At 38.0% G+C, this 21842-nt stretch overlaps 1 protein-coding gene across 1 annotated transcript; it reads left to right on the top strand.

Moving 5' to 3' along the window:
* The first annotated feature begins 142 nt into the window (after positions 1-142).
* Positions 143-19845, top strand: SUCLA2 (succinate-CoA ligase ADP-forming subunit beta). The gene is made up of 11 exons (XM_058824076.1): positions 143-325; positions 1603-1786; positions 8830-8929; positions 9126-9288; positions 11927-12055; positions 12471-12609; positions 13937-14098; positions 14180-14322; positions 16583-16703; positions 17011-17099; positions 18127-19845. The coding sequence occupies exons 1-11, from the start codon at positions 239-241 to the stop codon at positions 18199-18201; spliced, it is 1392 nt and encodes a 463-aa protein (XP_058680059.1). The 5' UTR covers positions 143-238; the 3' UTR covers positions 18202-19845.
* The last annotated feature ends 1997 nt before the right edge of the window (positions 19846-21842 follow it).

Here is a 21842-nt window from a genome sequence, read left to right on the forward strand (position 1 = left end):
GTTGTGGGTGGATTACAACCCATTTAGGATCCTTGCGAAGCAAAAAGAACCTTTATTAAAACCAGAACGGTGGAAAGAACGAGGGGGCCGGGACGCGCCCCTCAGCGCCGCTCCTCCCCGCCGCCGGGCGGGCGTCACTGCGGGGGCGGGGCCGCGCCTGGCGCTTCCTGGCCCCGCCCCGGCCCGCGAGCGGCGCGTGCGCGCTGCCGGGGGCACCCGAGGGCGAAGGGGCTCGGCCATGGCGGCCTCCATGATCTGCAGCCGGGTGGCGGCCGGGCTGAGGGGTAGTGGCCTCCGCGCCTCGCTGGGCTCCACCGCGGGGAAGGTAGCGGCCTCTCGGAGGCGGGGGTGGGCCGGGCCGGGGCTGAAGCGGGGTCGGGCCGGCTGGGGTTGCGGAGCGACGGCGAGAGCAGCGTCCGTCTCGGCGCGCTCCCGCCGCCCTCCTGCCCTGCCCTGCGGCGCGGCTGGCAGCCCGGCGCTCAGCTTTGGTGTACGGCTCCCCGCAGCCGCTGTTCTTGCTTGTGGCAGGTCTTCCTGCGTGGCTGCTTTTCCCTTCCTTTTCAGCGCCCCCGTCCCCTATCTTGCTTGGAAATCCCCGTGTTTCCATCTCCGCCGTCACCTTGCTGCTAGGAGGGGTTGGGCTGTGCCAGTTCAACTCTTCTTTCAGCTCCCCCCTCCCAGCCTCTGCTCTTGGCTCCTCTGGATGCCATTCAGGGGTGCGGGCTTGTTTTTGGCTGCAGCACCCGTGGGAAGCGGTGACACGGAGGAGCTCGGCAGGCTGCGGTGTGTGACACGGTGTGTGACACGGTGTGTGACGCTCGCTGCCGCTTTCTCCTTCTGCCACGTCTGGGGAAGGTCGCCCTGAGTGCCCCTCTCGAGTTACACGCAGCCTCCCGGGCCGCCCCTCCGCTGGGGTCGTGCCAAGGAGAGGACGTCCTGCCTGGAGAAGGAACCTCTACGTAGGCCCTGTCGCTTCGCTAGCTTGGAATGCTGTAGTAAATCTCATGTGTCGTCTGCTTGTTTCCTTTATTTGAAGTGAAATAGAGCCTAAAAAATCTAGCTTGTTAGAAACTTCCTAGTTCAGGCTGGTTTTTACGGTGCTTGTGCCAGTGGTGCATACTAAAAAAATAAAAATAAAAGCAAAGGTTTGTTTTGTATGTAAGTTTGGTTTGTAATCTTTTTACGTTGAGTCTTTTGGTCATCATCCATATTCGTGGATTAGCTGAATTCGGTAGGTTTCTTGCTTTGTTTGTGTATAAAATTAAGGTCTTATTTGCATATAGTGAAATACGAAAGATGCAACAAACGTTTTTTTGCATTTGTTGTTGCTGATCTTTATGTTACAGTCCTTGTCAGTGCTAGTAGTTTCACCAGCTCTTTCCCCCTGACCAATAAAACCTCACAAAATCAAATACGAGACCTGATATGAATGACTAATGTGGAAGGGTAGGATTAAATGTTCAGGTGTTTGCACTGGAACACTAAAATATACTTGTTTAATATGTAGACTGGTTTTTAAACCTAAACAAAGAGGGTAGTCTTTCACAACAGTCACATTCTTCTTTTTGTTTTCTTTTTTTTTCATTTATTCTTTTCCTTCAGGTACTTGCTGGAAGTCCAGGAATACTCAACAATCATGGGTTTCAAGTGCAGCAACAGCAACAGAGGAGGCTATCACTGCATGAATACCTGAGCATGGGACTGTTGAAGGAGGCTGGCATTTCTGTTCCACATGGAGTGGTTGCCAATACGCCAGACGAAGCTTACAAAATAGCAAAAGAAATAGGTATAATATTAAAGAGAACATACACTAATAGGCATGGGTTTGATACAAGGTGTACCTACTTTTTCTGTCTTTCTTGGTAAGATGTTGCTTGGAGTTCTGAATATACCTTCCCTTTAGGAGAGCCTTCCCTGTGAAGCAGCCTTCTTGTTAAGAAGGAGTAGGTCAGATATAAATTTTATTAGCTTAGACTAATACAACTACTTAAACTTCTTTGAGATGAGTAATAGACTCTACTTTGTGCAAGTCTTGGATTTCTTTCTACTTTCAGCAAGGTTAGAGGAAGTCTTGTGTGAAGAGTTTCAGTGGAGGTGACAAGATCTCATGTAGAACAGAAGATGCAAACCATATTTCTCTTTAGGCTACAAGGAAAGAGTAAAATCCTATTCCTTTGTGAGTGTGCTTTTCTGGCAGAATGCAGCTAATTCACACAGGAGGGGAGGACTTTGATGGCTTATAGTTGTATGCTAAATTCCTGTCTTGTTAATGAAAAAGTATCCAGTCTCGTTTGCTGGGTACTTAAATACTTAATTTAGAATTGAGCTTTAATTTTGGACTTGACTTTGCCTATTAATTTGACACTTTAATTGCAATCTGTCCTCATAAAATCTTGTGTAATTTGAATTTAATTTGGAAGTCAGCTTCTATTGTGTCAGATATTAGAAGATAGGGATTTTTTTGGTTGATTGATTTGTTTGTTGGGGGATTTTCTTAGTTTAAAGTCTGGGATTTTTTTTTCCTCACTGGAAAAACATGTTAGGCTTGTCACAAAGTTTTAGTGAAGTTTTGGTTGTCATATTCCTTTCTCCTATGCAAATGCTCAAATCTCTATTCACCTCCAAAGGGATATATTCATAGTGATTCCTGAGGTTATAGGTTTTGTTGGATTCATTTCAGTTTCATATGGAGATTTAGTGTGAGAAATGAGATCTGAAAAAACTGATAATTTTTCTTCTAGAGCGAGTTATGCTGCTTTGTAATGTAGAAAAGAATTGAAAGGCTGCTTTTCCTTCAGGCATGATGTCCCAGAAATTCAGGTATTGTCAGATACCTTCTTTGTCTTGTTCCTGTTATTAGAGTGAGTGATACAAAATTATAATAATTTCATTAATATGAAAGGAAGTTGCTGATATACTTCTGAGAATGATTTAAACTTCAAAACCTTACCGTCTGTTAAGGATGAGTTTATAGCAGGATCAAAACTTCCCAAATCAGGCATACCCCTTTTCTCTACTTTAATGTTTGCACAGATATTGCTGGAGGAAAAGGAGAGCACCTTTGTCTGTGGCTCTTTAATCAGCAGCCTGGAAACTCGTAGGTCAGGATTCCTTTGTTTTGTTCCTGCTCAGAGAGGGCTCCCCCAGCAGTGTGGGTATGGATCTGGCTGCTGCTTTATAGCTCTGTGTCATCCCTGTGACATCATAGGCATGCCAGTTATCTGAGTGTGGGACTCTGGGCAATTTCTTGGGGATTAAAACAATGAAGTTGTGAAGTGTGTGAGTTGGCATCCCTTTAGTACAGGAATTCAGGACTTCTGGTTGTCAGCCAAACATTTATTGGAGTTGGTGTGTAGTCAATGCTGTGACTTTCTTTGGTACTTGAGATGAGGACGGGAAAACTTCCTGAAAGGAGAAGACACACTGAAGGAGCTTGAGGTTTTGAGGCATTGCTCAAACAAGTCCAGAACTCATTCTGAGTGGTAACATTATTCTTTGCTCCAGTGTTTTGGATTTGTTTATTGTTGTAGGCATTTAGCTGCTTTCTTTCATTTAGTACTTAAAAAAAAAAAATCAACAAAACACAAACCAAACTCTATCAGAATGAAAACACTTTTTGGTCCACCACTTTTTTTAGTCCACCCACGCATTGTTGATTTTTGTTGTGTGGAAGTAGTTGCCAGTAGATAGGATTTTTTTTCTTTTTATATGCTAAACTGTTTAATCAAATGTTTATCTAGACCACTACAAAGACAGTTGGTAATACTCTTTGCTCTGTTTCCCTAGCGCTGATCCACATATTCCTGGTAAATTTACACAGAGCAGATTTCTGACTAAAGGTTGAGTTTGGCATTGGATTTCTTCCCTTTTGTAAATACTTCACTTAGAAATGGGTAAATTTTTATCCCAATGTATAGCAAATGAGAACTTCTCGTTAGCAGAGATTATCATAGGTTAGTTGTGGCTGTAGCTAAATCAGTGTTACATAATCACTCACTTAAATTTTGAGAAACAAATGAGCTGAGTAAGTTCTGTTCCACAGCTTTGATAAGAGACTGCAGCATGACTTGGTTGCCTTGAAGTTTATGGTTTGCTCTTAGCCATGTGTGCATTCCAGCTAGCACTGTGACCAGTTCTGACTGAGAAGCTGATATGTGTGTGTTATCAAGAACATGACTAATGGACCTAAAGACTGTTTAGTGAACAGAAGCTTGATCAGTGTGATGGCAGGTAGCTCAGCAGAACACACTATTTGAAATGAACATTGCTATTTGTTAAGAGATACTTCCATAGGTGCAATGTATTGTTGTAACTCAAGTTTTGATGCTTCCTGTTCCCTTTCCTCTGGTAACAGTGGAGTTAAAGGCAGTGACATATTGTGTGCTTGTCTGGGTTTTTTAATAGCATGTATGTCGATTCATGATGATTTGAGAAGTAAGACTTCGTAAGACATTAATATCTTGAAGCCACTTTTGTGTGCTGGTGATTTTGTTGGGTTTTCAGGTAATGAATCCCACAGCTTTTTGTGCATGGCAGACTCCCAAATTTTAGTAAAATATAAAGCTGTATAAAATAGGAGGTGTTGAGAGAGTGAGTGCAAAACATTTCACCTTTCTACATCAGAGTTCTTGAAAGGAGATTGAAAGGTCCTGGAATTGAGTGTGCTACTTTTGCTGTTGCAGTTTGAGGTCCAGTGCAGCTCCATGTCCGTGTGGTTTATAAAGAATGTTCTGTTTTTGTATGCTTTCTACAGAATAGCTCCAGTAATTGCTTTGGCTGTATTCCTGCTGACAGTTACGTGATTAATACATGATTTTTTTCAGACCTTCTAGATTTTTTTCAATGTTACTAACATCTTTTAAGTACTTATCAGTGTTATTTATTTTTCCATCTGTTGCTTAAACATACAACTTATATCTGTTAAAAAATCTTTAAAAAGTAATGTGTGAACCTGGGTAGATTTAAAAATAGAATTTTTGATCCCAAGCTTGATTTAGTCAGAAGTCAAAGCTTAGTACAATGTGTGCAATTATTTTCTAGGTAAAGTATTAGCTTTTTCTTTATTAGCTCATGAAAAAACATATTCCAGGCACTGTGGGAAAAAGCTGAGATGGTTTTCTCCTTAGTGTATGCCACACTCATCTTGGCTGTCTGATTTAAGTTTTTGGGGTTTTCTAGTCTATGTCATAGTGAGAACTCATGTTTGCCATACTTATATATAGTATTTTTTTGGTTGCCATTATCAGTTTTCCTTGTTGGTCAATTTTCTGTCTATGTTCCTGATGTCTTTCAGGCTGTCTGAAATTCCAGAGTGTTTATTCAGTTGCTCTAGGATATAGATGATGATCTAAGGTGGCAAACTTAAGCAGAAGTTCCTCAGGTGTTAAAAAAGTCATGCAATTATGTTCCTACTTACCTGGTCAAAATCTCTAGATAAACAGCAGTTGTAGTTTAGAAACCAAACATTTACTTACATTCTGGCAGATGTTATTTTTTTTTGGCATCTGAATCTTACATTTGCTTCAGCCTTTGCTTTCTTCTGTAGCACTTCACTCCTTTGAAGTTAAAATATCAAGACATTGTTGATGATAATTCACTAATTAAAATAGAATTGTATAACCAGCACATTCAAATTTTTACCTCTGTATTTTAATTGCTCTACTTTAGCTGTTGACAAAACCAAACCTGTCTTGTGAGCTGATAATGAATTTGATGCAGTTGATTAATGTCAGGAAGTATTTGTGTAGAGGATATTTTATAATAGCAAAACATCTTGTTCAGTCTCCCGATTGGTACAGTCCTTTCAGTGAAAGAATGAGGATTCCTGGCACATAATTATTTCAATCGTTTTACTTTTGATTTGCATGCAATGAGTATTCTAATACCCAAAGGTTTCAAATGCTGAAAAAATGTGATTTTGAAGTTAAAATTCCCAGTGGCTATACTTACTAATGAAATGCAGTGTACTCTGAAGAGATTCTCTGCTCTGTTGACAGAATTAGGGTCAGAATTTTATTTATATTGACACTCCTGTTGTTAGTTACAAACCCATCTTTTCCTAAGGCCAGTAAATATTTAAATTTAGATTTTGTTTAAATTTAGGTTTTTTGTATCTGTGCAACAAGAAAAAAATAGCTTGTGCTATAAATGGAGGGTTACTTTTTCTGGTGCAAGAACTTTGAAAAACAGACTGAAGCAGAAGTTACAGGTCTTTGTCTCTCCCAGGATAAGTTTGCAGTTGAATAGTAGTTGAGAACTTGGTTGACACGTTAGTTACTAACCTGCCACTGCCCTTTACTGTTGTCTGCCTTGTCAGAATAGATTAGGCTTGCATGGTTGTTCTGAAGGTGCCTGTAATATGTGGAAAGCAGTACCTCTGCTACAGATAGTATTGGGCAGAGAAGTGGCAATTAATGTGATTTGACAAAAGTCAGAATGAAAACTTGTAAAGCAGAACATTTTAATCAGGCCTGTGTGCTGTAATCATTGGACTTTCAATTTGCACAGGAAACTGCAGAGATACAGTGGAACAATGACCCTTCTTGCCTCTTAATAAGCTTATTAGAAGATTGCATTTTATATGGATATCTTTCTGCTTGCCTGCATGCATTGATCTTTCTCACAGTTTGAAAGGTTAAATTGTAGAATCAGAAATTATTCCTTCCAAAAAATAGGTATTAGTATTGATAGAAGTGAAGATGGTTTTGTTTGCTGCCTGTGTAACTCTTTCACTGTCTAGCTAATAACTGATTGTTGAAGGTGATAACTGTAGTGTTAGTAAATTTATAGATTTTTATTGTCCTGAACAGATGAATGCTAAATCTGTGTTCTGATTTCAGACACCTGTTCTCACTGGTATCTACTCTTAATTTTCTAAGCATTTCCTATTTTTTTCAGGCTATTGTACTTATATGTGCTTTTAGATCTGACTGCCATTAACATGGAAATGTGATGCTTACCAAATGTTTGTTTAGAGATTCGTGCATTGGCCTTTAGCTTGCTTGCCCACATGAGTTGTACTGGTGTTCCAGTGCCCTGTGTTAAGGCTTTACAATTTGTTACTGCTGCTTAAAGCTGAAGTCCTGCTCTCTGAAGTTCTTGTGTGTGTGTGCCTGTCACATGGTGCACAAGTCTGCTGAAGCACTGTCTGTCTGCTGGATGAGCTTTTGCCTTCAGGGAATCGCTGTTCTGATGTGCTTCAAGGCATGATAGCACAAGTGCTTCTGCCGGCACAAGAAGCGAGGCTGGAGTGAAAAGCTGAGGGCTGGAGGCAGGATGGCACTTCTGTGGTGGTGTGTCTGCTGGGTTATCTGCTCCAGGGCAGAAACTGCTATTTTTCATTGAAACACAAGCCTAGCAGTATTTCAAAGCCATGTAAGCAAAAAAAAACAAGGGCACAACTGTTGATACTGAGTAGAAAACTATGGTAGCTGCTGGTTTCCAGATTTTTTCCTTGGGTTACTGTGTATCAGCAGTTCTTTGCGGTGTCAGATTGTGTGACAGTGCTGCTGCTGGAACACTGCAGATGAGGTGTGTGACCAAGCACTTCCTCTTGTTTTAGAGTAATTTTCAATAGGAGCTGTGGGAAAAATGTTTATTGAACAGTGAACTTTCTGCATGATGGGTTATGGTTTTCTTGGGATGTACTGTCTTAAGTTTGTTTCAGGTACATCTGTGCAGCTTAATTGCTTGTAGACAGAGCTGCTCAAATAAACCTTGAACTTGTTTATGCAATCAAGCAGCTAGTTTGCATTGCTAGAGGAAAACAATTTACAGATCATTAGTAATCTGCTCATTTAATGACTCAGTTGTTGCATAAGGATCAGTCCAATGATGTTACAGCCAAAACTGATTGTGAAAAATTAAACGTTGTTTTTCTCACATTCTTTTGGATATCTGTATGTTGACAGAATACTATAATGCACCACAGTAAGAACATTTTTAAGAAAATATCTTCCAGGATCAGGGTAGTGGTGCATATAGCCCACGACTCTGCCTAAGAACAAAAGAACATTGCCCTATTTAGGGCAATTCTTAGCCTCCCTATTTTCTGCAGTCCATTACTCCTCATGTCCTCTCAGCATTCATATTTTTTAACTACTTTTCTTTGCTTTTTAGTCTCTCAATGACAGTTCAGAGTATCCCAGTTGATTTTTGTTACATTCTCATGCTTTGCTTTTTAAACTCAAATACCCAGTTTCCCCTCCTAGAAGAATATTTTGTAAAGGATTTTTAAACAGTTAAAGCCAACTAAAGGGCTTACTTTGCCTACTCTTGGAAGAATAATGGGTTTGTTTAGGCCTCTGACTTCTGCAAAGCACTCAAGCTTATTCCTTAGTGCTGTGCTGGGTGAAAGCCAGAGTGCACCTGGCAAGCTGACTTGGGTAAGTGCTGTAGTTACATATCATTGCTGGGAAGGGAATGGTTTACAGGTACAGGGTATTTGTAATTGTTTGAGGAAAACCTTGCATATGGTGTGTCAGAGATTCAGTTCCTTCTTGTTAATAATCTGTGAGGTGCTAACTATTTCTTACTGGGTGCTTAATCATATGTGACTCTAGCATGTATTAAAGATGATCAGAACACCAGCATTCTGAGTACTAACTCACCAAAGTTTGCTCACAGAACAGCCTAAATCTGCAAATTGTGGATTATTTGAGATTTTTGGAACTATCTCTGTGAATTGCAATGTAGTTTTCGATTCACATTGGTGTTTTGAATGGTGGGCATGGAGAAAGGGGGATAAAATTAAAGCAGCCTTTGTTATTTTACCTGAAGCAATTTGTTTTATGGTCATAGATGACATTTTTGTGTTTTCTTTTGTTCTAGGTTCAAAGGATATTGTGATAAAAGCACAGGTCTTAGCTGGTGGTAGAGGAAAAGGAACATTTGAAGGTGGCCTCAAAGGAGGAGTGAAAATAGTTTTTTCGTAAGTTCTTTCTAAATTATCCATCCAAGTGGAAAAACTTCAAGGTTTCACATTATGGATTAAACCTATTGCTTTCTTTAAAACCAGGGTTTTAATTATTAACCTTAAAATAACAAAAATTAGATAAGACTTTTTTAATGCCACTTCTGTTTTTACAGCAGTTTCTTTGTCACATTCTGAGCTTCTTTTATTCTAGTCCAGAAGAGGCAAAAGCTGTCTCCTCCCAAATGATTGGAAAGAAGTTGTTTACCAAGCAGACAGGAGAGAAGGGCAGGATATGCAATCAAGTATTTGTCTGTGAACGCAGATATCCCAGGAGAGAATACTATTTTGCAATAACAATGGAAAGGTCTTTTCAAGTGAGTAATATTAGAAATAGAAGTAAGCTAATTAGCTTGTTACAACTGAATTAAAAAAAAAAAATCAACAGAAGTGTTTGCTATTCACTTGCTTTTGAAAATCAGAAGTATACAAGCTAAATTTTGTTTTCCAGTGTATCTGACTATATGATTGACTTTCTTTTTAAATGCTGTAAAGATGTAATGCTACAATTTGAATTTACAGAATAATAAATGAGTGTTGGTAGCCCCAACTAAAGTTCGGAGTTACATGGCCAAAGGGGAGATGGGTAGAATAAGGGGGTAATTTTCATTTTGGTTTTAATTTGCATTTGCCTACTGGATTATGCAATTTAGTTTAAAACCATAGCTATATGGGTGCATGTGCATTTACACCTTATTTTTAAGTGTCAGAAACAAGATAAGTGACAGTGTTGTGGAAGAGCAAATGGTCCTGCATAAATCTAACATCTTTTTCTCTGGTGTGTGAAGGTTCCCAGAGGTGCACTGGTGTGTCTTTTGATTTTGAGAGTGCTAGTAGCTTTCTCATACTAATGCTTTCCAGGAAATGGGTAAGAAGATTTGGGCCTAGAGGTCTGTCTTCATATCTTTAAGGAAAATGAAAGCCAGTTTTTTCTGGGTGTATGGGCTGTATGAGTGGGTATGTAGTTTTTTAGGCTACAATTCAAGTGTGCTGAAGTATGCTGAAATGTGTCAGTGTTTTCTGACAGACAAGTGTTCTATTTGGAGCATAGAACATGAATTGGTAAGTAACTTTAATGAAGCCAGGATTTGGAACAGATCTTGGAGCTTGATTTGCTAAAGCTTAGAAAAACTGAGTTTTGTCCGTTCAGATGCTTAAAGTTTGCAGAGGCACTGGTTTTGGTAATTAGGGGATATTTAAATATGAATGAAATAATTTTCTGTGGAGGAATGAGAAAACTGGTCTTACTCTAATTTTTTTTTTTATAGCCGTATTAGGAATTAAGTATTTGTTCCTTTATCTTCCTCTGTAGTATTCTTTTTGATAGGAGAGTATCAGTTGTGTTGAATTATGTGACTTGGGCACTTCCATTGAGATGTGCTCCTGGAATAGAGCAAGGGACATTCAAGTGTTACCATATGCACCACAAGGTGGCATTAAAATGCTGTAATTGAACAGACTTCAGACTCCTAAATTTGTGTAAGCAATAAGCAATGATACTTATGGAAATAAAATTTACTGTAACTGATAGTAGCAAATTAGATAAAGAAGGGAAACATATTTTCATGGCTTGTTCTTGGTCTTGTATAAAAGATAAGTCTTACTAGCATATACTGATCATACTTTTGATAGGGATGTGCTTGGTTTTTACTGCTTACTTTATAAGTCATCTTTTTAGATGTGTTTGTGATTACTGTAACTTGTATAGGACACTTAGGATGAGGAAATGCCTTTGAAAAGAATGAAGTGTGAAGGTTGAATAGCACACAGTGTTTATTCCTGATGTTGTTGTAAACCTCTTCCTTTAAGGAGGGGAAAAATGATTAAAATAGCCAGCTGACACTGGCACTTTATGACTTGGTTATTATTTGCCAGCAGGGGTTTGTGTTTTAAGCAAAACTATTCACTTTGGTCAGTTCTATGGAATGATGAGTTATTTTATGATCAGTTTGTAGCTTACTGACAGTTCAAGATAAGAATATCCAAAATGTTCATTGAGCTGAATTTTGCTATTAGATGCAGGATAATTTGCAAGCTATGTATTTACATTTGGAAGGATGGTAATGGGAGGGGAGTGGTGTGGTTATTAAACATGTTCTCTGAACCAGGGTCACATTTTCTATAATTAATTGTCAACAGTTATAAGGCTGTTTAATCTTTGAGTTCTGCTGATAGGAGATGTTGCTTTAGTACACCTGTGGCCATAATCCATGCATGGGTGGTGATAAGGGAAGGTTGGTTGAAGGGATCAAGGTATGTCTTTACTGTGAACTGGAGGAGAGAGTTTTAGGTTCCATGTAGTGAGTCTCTCATGTTTTTGCTGAGATTTGGCTTTTTTTAAAATAAACTCAGCTGCAAATGCTGTCAATTCTGTTTTCTTAATTGCTTTTATTAATGAATAATTGAGTGCTGTTTTGTTTTGCAATGGCTTACTTTCAGTGAAGGCTTTAGTTACTGAGCACTGTGTTCCTAGTGAGCAGGTATGCTTGGCAGTAATTTATCACTAGGTTCTGCAGCCCTCCATTTGTCCTTGGAGTTGGAGCATGGCAGAATGAAAAAATGAGTGCCTGGCATTCGATCTGTATTTAAGTAGGAGTGAGTGGAGAAGGTGGAGGTGAGACGGTAGTTACACTTGTCTGGTGACACCTAAAAGATAAAATGTATATGATTATGAAGTTGAATCTTTCTATCAAAATTTAAAAATAGTATCTCAGTGTTAATTGTTTTGCTGCTGCTTTACAGAGGAAATTTTTCTTTATTAAAAGAAAGTGGACCTGACATACACTTGAACATTTGGAAAGTATTATTAAAAGGTTTTATATGGAGGTATTGAGGAGATACACTAAATTTTTCAACAAAAAAGGTTTTATTGCTGTGAAGTATTTTATGGGAAGAACTAAGTTTTGATTGTGTGCTATCAAATTACTTATGCATTTTTTTCCCTTTTTATTCTAGGGTCCTGTGCTGATAGGCAGTTCTCAGGGTGGTGTTAATATTGAAGATGTTGCTGCAGAGAATCCTGAGGCGATAATTAAGGAACCCATCGATATAGTAGAAGGCATAAAAAAGGAACAAGCTGTTAGGGTAATTGTTAATGTGGGAAAGTACACATTAGTAAGGATGGGAAAGTTGCTTCTAATTTTTATGAAGGGTGTGTGCATTCAACCTGCTGAGTTGTCTTAAATCCTTGTTTGAAACCGATTTGAACTAGATATTTAAGTATTTCCAGGTGAATCAGTGTAAATCCAACTGCATGGCAGTAATTTATCTAGCTTTTATACAGCTGTGCAAAGGCATAGCATGTATAAAATAGCTCTTTTTTAGGATAAGTGTAGTGTTCTATATTGAAAACAATCTGTTCAAACCAAAGAGTGAGTTTGTTTTTTTCCCCCCAGTGGACATGGCGGGTTCTACATTTACAAATTCCAGTGACATTGAAATAATAGCTAAACTGAGACACCCTAACATGAGTTAATAATAACCATTCTTTTACTTTCAGCTTGCCCAGAAAATGGGATTTCCTCCTAATCTGGTGGATGAAGCAGCTGAAAATATGATCAAATTATATAATCTCTTTCTGAAATATGATGCTACCATGATAGAAATAAATCCTATGGTGGAAGATGCATCAGGAGTTGGTAATATTTCTTATTCATACTCTTCATGTAACACCTTGACTTTTTTGCAAATCTGCGTTGCTTCACACTGAAAAAAATTCAGCTGTATACAGCAAGAGGAGTTAGTTAACATGGTATGTTGAAAAAAAATAAAGCAGATAAATTTGAGAATCTAAATATTGTAGGAATCTGCTCTTAATTGCTAAGTATGCTCTTAAGTGTAAGTAACTTCCTTTTAAAATTTTTTACTAAAGAGCACATCTACCCAGGATAAGGCATTCCTGGAAATCAGGTCTTTACAAAATTCATAAATTGAAACTTGAACCACCACATGTATCCCAAATTGGTACTGTGATGTTAACCAGAATAGTAGCAACTATGAGAAATCTGTGGCATTACAATAACTGATGGAGTGTGATGTATGGAAAGACTGTAGGGGTTTAAGTAATATCTTGATATTTATGAGGCTTTTAGCATATCCAGTTGCAGAATAGTTATTTAATGTTAAATCACAGCCAGTTCCATTCTACAAAAAATAAACCTGTAGAGAATATTTGTGCTTGAACTCAGATTCAACAGTTTGAAATTTAAATATGAATATAGCTCTTTCATCAAAGTGTGTTATTACTGTCACTGGGGTGGTTTTTTGTGTGGTTTTTTTTAATAATGCTTAAGTGATCAGTATAGAGCAGTCTTTTCCATCTGTTTCTCATGCCTTGTTATTTTTATATCATTTTCACTGAGGGATAGAAATGAAGTGATACAATGTTAGTTCTGATGTAAAGAATACTGTAGGTTTTCTGCTTGCTAAATCTTAAGTAAATTTACTTCTGTGGTTTTTTTTCCTAGCATTTTCTCTTCCAACTCAGGCACTCTTTCATTTTGTTTCTGTGTGATTATTGTTATGCACACATTATATATGTTTGTTCTAAAAGCTAAAACTAAGATGGATGAAAAAAAACCTCAAATCAGAGACTTTCTTTAAGGATTAGTTTTATGCTAATTACTTGTGGTACACTCCCCCCATTCTTTTCCAGGCTGCAGAGTGATCAGAGAAAAAATAATTTGCTCAGATTTATCAAATAGCTTCTTGTAAGCTTTTTAGTGTCTAGAGTGTCTCAAGAAATAGTTATCTTCCCGTTTTGTGCATAACTGATTATATGGGGAAACAGGAGAGAATCTTTTTATTGATAGTAGTACATGTGTCTTTGTAGCAAAACTTTGTGTTTGGACTGCATGACCTAGCTGACAGGTTTAACTTGATGTACTTCAACACATTCATGTAGCACTTGAATTGTTACTATAATATTAAATGATGGTAAGTAATGGTGGGCGTTTTCCCTTTCAGTGTTGTGTATGGATGCAAAGATAAACTTTGACAGCAATTCAGCCTATCGTCAGAAGAAGATCTTTGATATGCAGGATTGGACACAGGAAGACCAAAGAGACAAGGATGCTGCAAAAGCAGATCTCAACTATATAGGGTTGGATGGAAACATAGGCTGCTTAGGTATGTACTATTTAATGAATTTTAAAGGACCTAATGGATTCATAAACTGAATTCCTAAATGTTATCTTTATTCTCATGTAGTCAATGGTGCTGGTTTAGCTATGGCCACAATGGATATAATTAAACTTCACGGCGGAACTCCAGCAAACTTCCTTGATGTTGGTGGTGGTGCTACAGCGCAGCAAGTGACAGAAGCCTTTAAGCTTATTACCTCTGATAAAAAGGTGAGGGAAGAGTTGGCATATCAAGGTCCTACACAGTGGTAAAACAGGCTATGATTTGGAAGACAATGCTTAGTGCACTGTTTTATAAGCACAGAACTAGAAAGAGAGAAGATGGAAATCTTAACTTCGTCTTGGTGCAGATGAAGGAGGCTGAATAATCTATGGATTTCTTTTTACCTTTTTAAATAATAGGGGTTTTGGCTGGGTACTGAGTAGGCATTTTTGTGTCTTCTGGTTGAAGTTACAGCTGTATTTGAATCTTTCCAGAAATCTTGGAGTCAGAAACTCCCACTGTCAGCTGTTTAAACAGAAAGCAGTATTCAGTTGGTTTTCCAGTTTTGTTTTTCTTTTAGACCAGTTTTGCAGCTGGGTCTGTGTTTTGTGTGGAGTTGTAGAGATGAATATTTGCTGTGCTGTGCACAAAAACGTTTCTAAGGTACTGATTATATGTAATGTAAGATAAAATAACTTTGTAAGGGCTTGGAAGGGCTTTAATGTTTACCCTATTAGAAATTTATCAGAAGTGCTTGAATATTATTAAAATAATATATTGGTTGAAGCTGGAGGAAGAGGTTTTCCACAAAAATTGTGTGAAGGCCGGATTGATGGTCTATATGAGATGCTTATCTCAGGGGGAACTTGGCAGTTTGGGGCTTTTTAAAAATAAAGAAAACTGTTTTAAAAGGGGTAACCACAAAAGGTGGGAATGACTTGCAAGATCTTGCAAGACTTTTGCACCACAATTTTATGTACCACTTGCTCATCTTTGGAAAGGGCCAGAAACAAATAGTGAGTGATATTTCAGAGGAGCTTAGTCTCTTTCTTATTGGGAAGACTTATTATCAAATGCAGGGTCTGTAACACGCTCCAAGAGTGCTACAGAATAATTTAATCATTTAGATTGGAAAAGACATTTAAAATTGAGTCCAACCATAAATCTAACACTGCCCAGTCCTGCACTCAAACCATGTCTCTAAGCACCACATCTACAAGTCTTAAAATACCTTCAGGGTTGGTGACTCAGCCACTTCCTTGGCAGCCTGTGCCAATGATTAACAACCTTTATGGGGAAGAAATTTTTCCCAATATCCAATCTAAAACTCCCCTGGTGCAACTTGAAACCATTTCCTCTTATCTGACTGCTTGTTACTTTGGAGGAGGGAGAACCTCACCTTGATACATCCTTTCAGGCAGTTGTAAAGAGTAATAAGGTCCCCCTTGAGCCTCCTTTTCTCCAGGCTAAACACCTCAGCTCCATCAGCCCATCCTCATTAGCATTTCTGCACATTTTTCCAGAAAATTGAGGGAACAATGAGGGACACAGTCACAGAGCACCTGAATTACAGAGAGGAGAGAAGAGAAGAAACAAGGAAGAATCTGAGGGTTGCTGATTTGGGCAGAGTTTTTGCAATGCAAATTCTCTGCTGATGTGTGGACAGAGGATGTCCAAAGAGACTTGTTAAGACAGCTTTTCCTTTCTGCTTTCTTTCAGTTGCTCACTATTTTATCAAAAAGCAATGGCTATAGCTGGGATTCCTGTTGCTGAAACTCAAAGAGCAGTGCAGCCCCCTGGTGTCACAGATGGAACTCAGGGTTCAGTTCAGGGCTCGTTTGGAACAGCCTTCTGAGGTGCCAGTCTGAGTTGCCCATTAGTAGGAGGAGGAAGAACAGCGTGACACAGATGAGCTAGTCTAAGTGCAAGATCATGGGAACCAAGTTACTGCTCACGAGCCAGTTGCACAGGAATGTTTTATCTTGTTGAGTTTGTTTTGTCACCTAAGGCTGTCTACCCATTTCAATTCCTACTTTGTTTCATCTTTCATCTCTGACCATGGTTCTTTTTACCCTTCCTTTCTACCACTTGAGTTCCGTTAATTGTTGGCTTAATTCTCCTGAATAAAATGTATTTCAATAGCTTATCTCTAAGCATGCTGGCTTTTAGGTAAACTGTGTAAACAGGGTCTTGTGTATGAGTTTTTAAAATTTCCTGTTTTCAGTATGTGGAGTTACTGGTGTGGGGGTACCTCTGATGGAGTACTGTTAGCAATGGAAAGATTAATAGTTGACAAATACCGTTTTCTGAAGTAACTGTTCTGTTACCTGTGACTCTACAGAGCTGTACTTTGGTTGCTGATATTCTGTAGAACAGAAATGTTCTGTCTCTTGTAGAGTCCCTTGAATTATCCTTAGACTGAAGGTTGTGTGCTGCTTTCATCTGATCTGGCCATTTTAAATGTGAATATTGTCATTGATTCTGTAGGTACTGGCTATTCTGGTAAATATTTTTGGTGGCATTATGAGATGTGATGTCATAGCACAAGGAATCGTTACGGCAGTAAAGGATTTGGAGCTGAAAGTTCCTATTGTGGTACGGTTGCAAGGTGAGTGTGCTTCATATATATTTAAATACATTTCTCTCTAATTGACAGGTGTCATTGAGCTTATATACTGTGTAGCAAGCTGCCTGTGAATTGAAGTCAATGGAGAAATAAAGCAAACCTTGAATTTAGATGGTGAGGATTGGAAAGTTAATAAAAAGAGACTTCCTGCTTTTTAACTACTAATGTTGTTTTCTAGAATTATTCACTAACTTCTGGAACAGGTTTCCTAGAAATATGAGACTAGTAGATGGTAGTAGTAGTAATAATCTCCTGTTCAATAAGAGTGGCATTTTGTCTGTTACTGAAGGTACACGAGTTGATGATGCCAAAGCTTTAATAACAGCTAGTGGCCTCAAAATCCTCGCGTGCGATGACTTGGATGAAGCTGCAAAAATGGTAAGATAACTGGTTATGAATATTCTTTTCAGAACATAGCATCTGTTGCAGAGTACTGAAAAGTCAAACTCCATTCAATCAACTACAGGTAGCTTAGGATAAATCCCAGTGCCAGTTGCTACCAGTGCCTGAAGCAAATATTTTACAAGTTACTAAGTGCATAATTTGTCTGGGGGGCAAAGGTGCAGTCAGAAGCTGTTTAACCCCGCAACCCAAAACCAAATCAATGACCAGGTCAGCCACTCCCCTTGGTGGGGTAATGGCTAAGAGCTTAGCTTTATTAATTGGGGGAAAATACTTAAATTGAGGTGGCTGAAAAATGCAATGTAACACTTCTTTTTATCAACCACTGCAATTCAGTGTGCATGATTAAAACCATAGTTGATCATGATGTGGCCTCATAAGAATTAGATATTCAGATATTCAGATGCACTGATTTGTGTGTGTGTTTCTTTACTTTGTTTGTGGAGAAGAAAGTTGTACTAGAAATGTACAGCAAAAAAATTAGAAGATACCTGGTGGATTTTGTGTCATGGGGAAACTTACTAATTTTTTTTCCCAAAGAACCACTTACTCTGTTATAACATTTCATTTGAAGCAGAAAATAGTTCAGAGAAATTTAGAGTTGTTATGCAGGAGAAGATAAGGCTCCTTAAGATATCAAAATAAGATCCAGAAGTGCTTGCAACAAAAACTCAGAGGAGAAATAGCTTCTAGATATATAGAATTTCTTGTGAGCTGTCACCTCCACACTTCAAATAACAAAGTGGCACATAAAATTTATAACTTAGCATTTTTGTTATAAATGAGAAGCAGACTTTTTTAACTCCATGGGATGTTTTCTAGAAGACTTGATTATGTTTAAATTAAAAGTGATTTAAAAGTACTGAGCTAAATAGTAATCCCACCCCTAACCCCCTCTGATATCTTACTTATGATTCCCTGGTATTATTTTGTTTAAAAAGATTGATCCCCTCAGTCAAGTTAGGATTGTTTTGAAATTAAGTTTTTCTTTTCTGTTTTTCAGGTGGTGAAGCTGTCTGAAATAGTAAGCTTAGCAAAACAAGCTCATGTGGATGTTAAATTTCAGTTGCCAATCTGATCTGGGAAATGTCATGCCAGTGTCTAACATGTTCTCTGAAATACTGTGTTCTGTGGGAAATTCTTAATTTTTCTTTTGTGTGGAGGTTTTGATTGACAGGCGCACAAACTGAAGCATCTGATCTTTAATGTTAACATTCAGAATGGTCAGAATTCTTGTAAAAGTGTGTATTGCTGATATTTAGTCTTTCTTAGCTGTTATTCTCAAGCCTCCAGCTTCTGCTGCAGAATGTCACTTGCAATATACTGCGTTGTCCAAAGTAAAGCTTCTGGTTGAAAAAATAATTATTCTGAATAAATTTTGAAGTTACTTTACTTGTAAATTTGTATTAGCCTTGTTTAAAAGTAAATATGGCTGGATTATCTAGTTGTCCATGTGGAAAAATGTATTGAAACGGTATTTTATGTTGGAGACCTTTGTACTTAGCAGTATAATGGACATGAGCAAACCAATCATTATTTATGAACAGATGCATTTGAACTTGATCAGAAATATTTTTAGAAGTCCTTCATTGAAGTGGCTGGTAACTCTTCTGGACAACGTGTTAAATCACTACAAAATATACTGTAGCACTTATATTTTCAGAGTTTCTGGTCCTCACGAAAAAGCATTGTGTAGTTTTGTATACAAACAAGCATTTACCAAGCTTCAAGGAGACAGGATAAATAGAAAATTAAAATGTCTATTGTACATCGCTAATAAAATTGTACATTAATAAAATATCTCCCAAAACTTTTACTCTCTTTCTTTTATATGTTGCCATTTTGATTAATTGCATATAGCCAAGGATTAAGCCATTGTTTAAGACAAACTAAAACCTTTTTAGGAGTCAAGTTGTAGTGCCACATTTGTTAATTGTTTTCCTCCCTGAAGTACACTGTGCGATTAAACCCACATGAAAAGCTTGGACAGATATCATGCATTAAACCCATGTTGAAAAGCTTGGACAGATATCATGCATGTAATATCTTGCTAAAATATAACTCATCTCTGCACAAATAAATATGCAGGATTTTGTTGCTTCTTGGGGAACTACTGCTTCTACTAATGAATAACCATTCATTTTTGTCACTTTACTTTCACATTACACTGAACTTGGATGATGGTCCATTTACTGTTTAGTTTCCAAATGAGCACTCACTTTTTGTTTGTATTTTGTAGGCTTCTTTGTTTGAAATGTTATTTTCCTGGCTAATGATAGTGTAGTTTTATCTGGAAATAATGAAGCTACGTCTGTGGTGGGAATTCAGAATAGGAAATCATACAGTTATGAGCTAAGGACTTAAAAGGATTATATGAAATGTGGGAAAATCAATCGTGTGGTGTTATGAAGAAGTGGGGTATTAAATGAAAAACTTTATACTAGCATGGTGTATTTCAGTAGTCTTTTTGGCAGTAGTAAAGAAAATCAGCATAAGTTAAACTCTCCAAATTTAAACTGGATTATTTTTGATCCTCACTGTTCTCTCACTGAATATTGTGTGTTGTTGATCCAGCATGCTAAATTTGGCATGTGGATGTGCTTGGGGTTGCTTTTATTCAGTAGCCTTGAATTGAATTGCAGAGATGACTGTAATTCAAATTGTAGTTTGAATACATCTGTTAAGCATTGAATAATTTAGAGAATATAATTAATTTTTAGCATGTGTGTTTGCTTCTCGCTTTTTTTCTATTCACTTTGAAATCTTTGTGAGCTGCTGATTTTAAATGGAAATGATCTTTTCACACAAATCTGTAGTGGAATGGAGGCGAAAATAGATCCTGCTGTTCCAGAATTTGCTTAAACCCTGTTTGAATTGTTAAGTGTAGTTGAGTAGGGGAGAGGGAGGAAAGGCCAAGTCTTGTCCATCTTTGAGGGGAATGTAAAATACTGACATTCTCAGTAATGTATTTACAAGTAGCAGACTTGTCAAAGCAGTATTTTGCAATTAGGATATTTCTGAAGCCCATAGTATTCCTGTAACAGTGGATGTGGAATAGGTGTGGGATATTTGAATTAGTCCAAATACTCCCTAACTGGAAAACTGGAATTTCCCTTTGGAATTGGTGATAAGGGGCTGTAGATGCTGTTACAGACAGGATGGGAGACATGGGAAGTGTGTGACCAGTAATATGGAAGGACTGTGACTAGGACAGCAAATATGGTGTATATGTATAGGTCTCAGGCATGGCTCTTTCCAGTGGTGGGTCTGGAAACATTCTTTTTTATTTCACATGGTGAATAAACAGAATTAGGGACTGACTGATTTCCAGTAAGTATCTTGAAGTAAGAGTATGGAGACTGCTTTAATTAAGGTATAAGAGTGCTATGGGACCTTTTAATTATGTGTATGTTTTAAACATTCTGCAGACTGGTTTGCCTAAATCAAACGTGTTGCAACCAAGGAATGTTAGTTCATTTGCTGTGTAGTTGATAATTTAAAGGCCCAAAGCTGATGTATCAGAATCTATTTAAAGCCTTACAGACAACTTCCTTACCCACACTGTACTGCAATGTTGATAATCAAAAGGTGTGTAGGAATGGAGACTTACTGAAATTAGTCTGTACAGCCAGAAGCAAAACTCCTAACAACGTAATCAAAACATGAAAAATGTGTAAACAACTTAGAGATGAGAGCTTCAGAGAAGCAGGAATTTTAATGACAGTAGTTTATATTAATTATTTGCTGTCTTTTGATACAGTTGTTACCAGTACAGACTTTTGTAACTATTTTTGAAATACCATGAAAGCAAATGTCTTTTTGTAAGAGTAATGTAGCACCACAGTTTTGAAATTCAGAAATTAGCTGTCTCATGTTCCACAGCAACCCCAAGTGTTGGACTCAGGGCACTTTTGTGGCCAATGTGCTTGAAGACAGCTCTGGTGAAAGCTAAGGGTCAAACTTACTTCCAAAATATTAAGTATTAAATTACCCCCTAAAATATTAAATAGACTTTTTTAATATGGTGTCTACCAATTTCTGTTTTATGTAGTATTGTGATTTCTGCTGTGATACTTTGGTGAAATAGTTGACCTTCATGGAAAAACAGTAGGATTTTAAGTAGTGATAATATAGATACTGTTGGGGGATGTAGTCAAAGCTGGGTAAAAATATTCTTATGCTAGATTCCAATGTGGAACAGCTGGGAAGAAAAGTATAAAAAAATGAAGCTCAGGAGGAATTGGGAATAAAGCTGTGTTTCAAACTACTAATGGGTCTAATGCATCTGATGTGGGGGAAGGCCTTTATATTAACACCTTGAAAAAGCCTCCCTGCAGCAAGGAGGAAAAATCTGATTTCATGAAAGTGAAACTGCTAAACTTCAAGTAGCTAGCTTGAAGTTTACTCTTTACCATTTGCAGAGTAAAGAGCAGCCCTGGATTTAATGGAGGCATAATTGCAAGCTAGGACTACACTATTGAAAGGTAAATACCTAAATTGAAATGTCAAGCTGATAGAAGCAAAGGAGAAAGTCAATGTCAGATGTGCATGAAGAAGCAGCTCAGGCTTGAGCTGTTGGGGCTGCAGGCAGAAGGCAGTGAATTACTGCTATTTTGTAGTGAAGAACCTGTGCCTCAGTCTACCAAGGCTTGCTTCTAAATCCTGATTTCAGTCTGCCTGATGAACCTCTTTGCCTAACAGAGGCTATCACTGCAGGTG

This window comes from Ammospiza caudacuta, chromosome 2, assembly GCF_027887145.1.
Source record: "Ammospiza caudacuta isolate bAmmCau1 chromosome 2, bAmmCau1.pri, whole genome shotgun sequence".
NCBI classification, from domain to species: Eukaryota; Metazoa; Chordata; class Aves; order Passeriformes; family Passerellidae; genus Ammospiza; species Ammospiza caudacuta.

What these genes read in the sequence shown, in the direction of transcription:
- SUCLA2 (XM_058824076.1), top strand. Translation starts at nt 239, where the DNA reads ATGGCGGCCTCCATGATCTGCAGCCGGGTGGCGGCCGGGCTGAGGGGT. An exon ending in CAATGGAAAGGTCTTTTCAA is followed by an intron (nt 9,289 to 11,926) that starts GTGAGTAATATT and finishes TTTTTATTCTAG; the next exon opens with GGTCCTGTGCTGATAGGCAG. An exon ending in TTATTACCTCTGATAAAAAG is followed by an intron (nt 14,323 to 16,582) that starts GTGAGGGAAGAG and finishes TTGATTCTGTAG; the next exon opens with GTACTGGCTATTCTGGTAAA.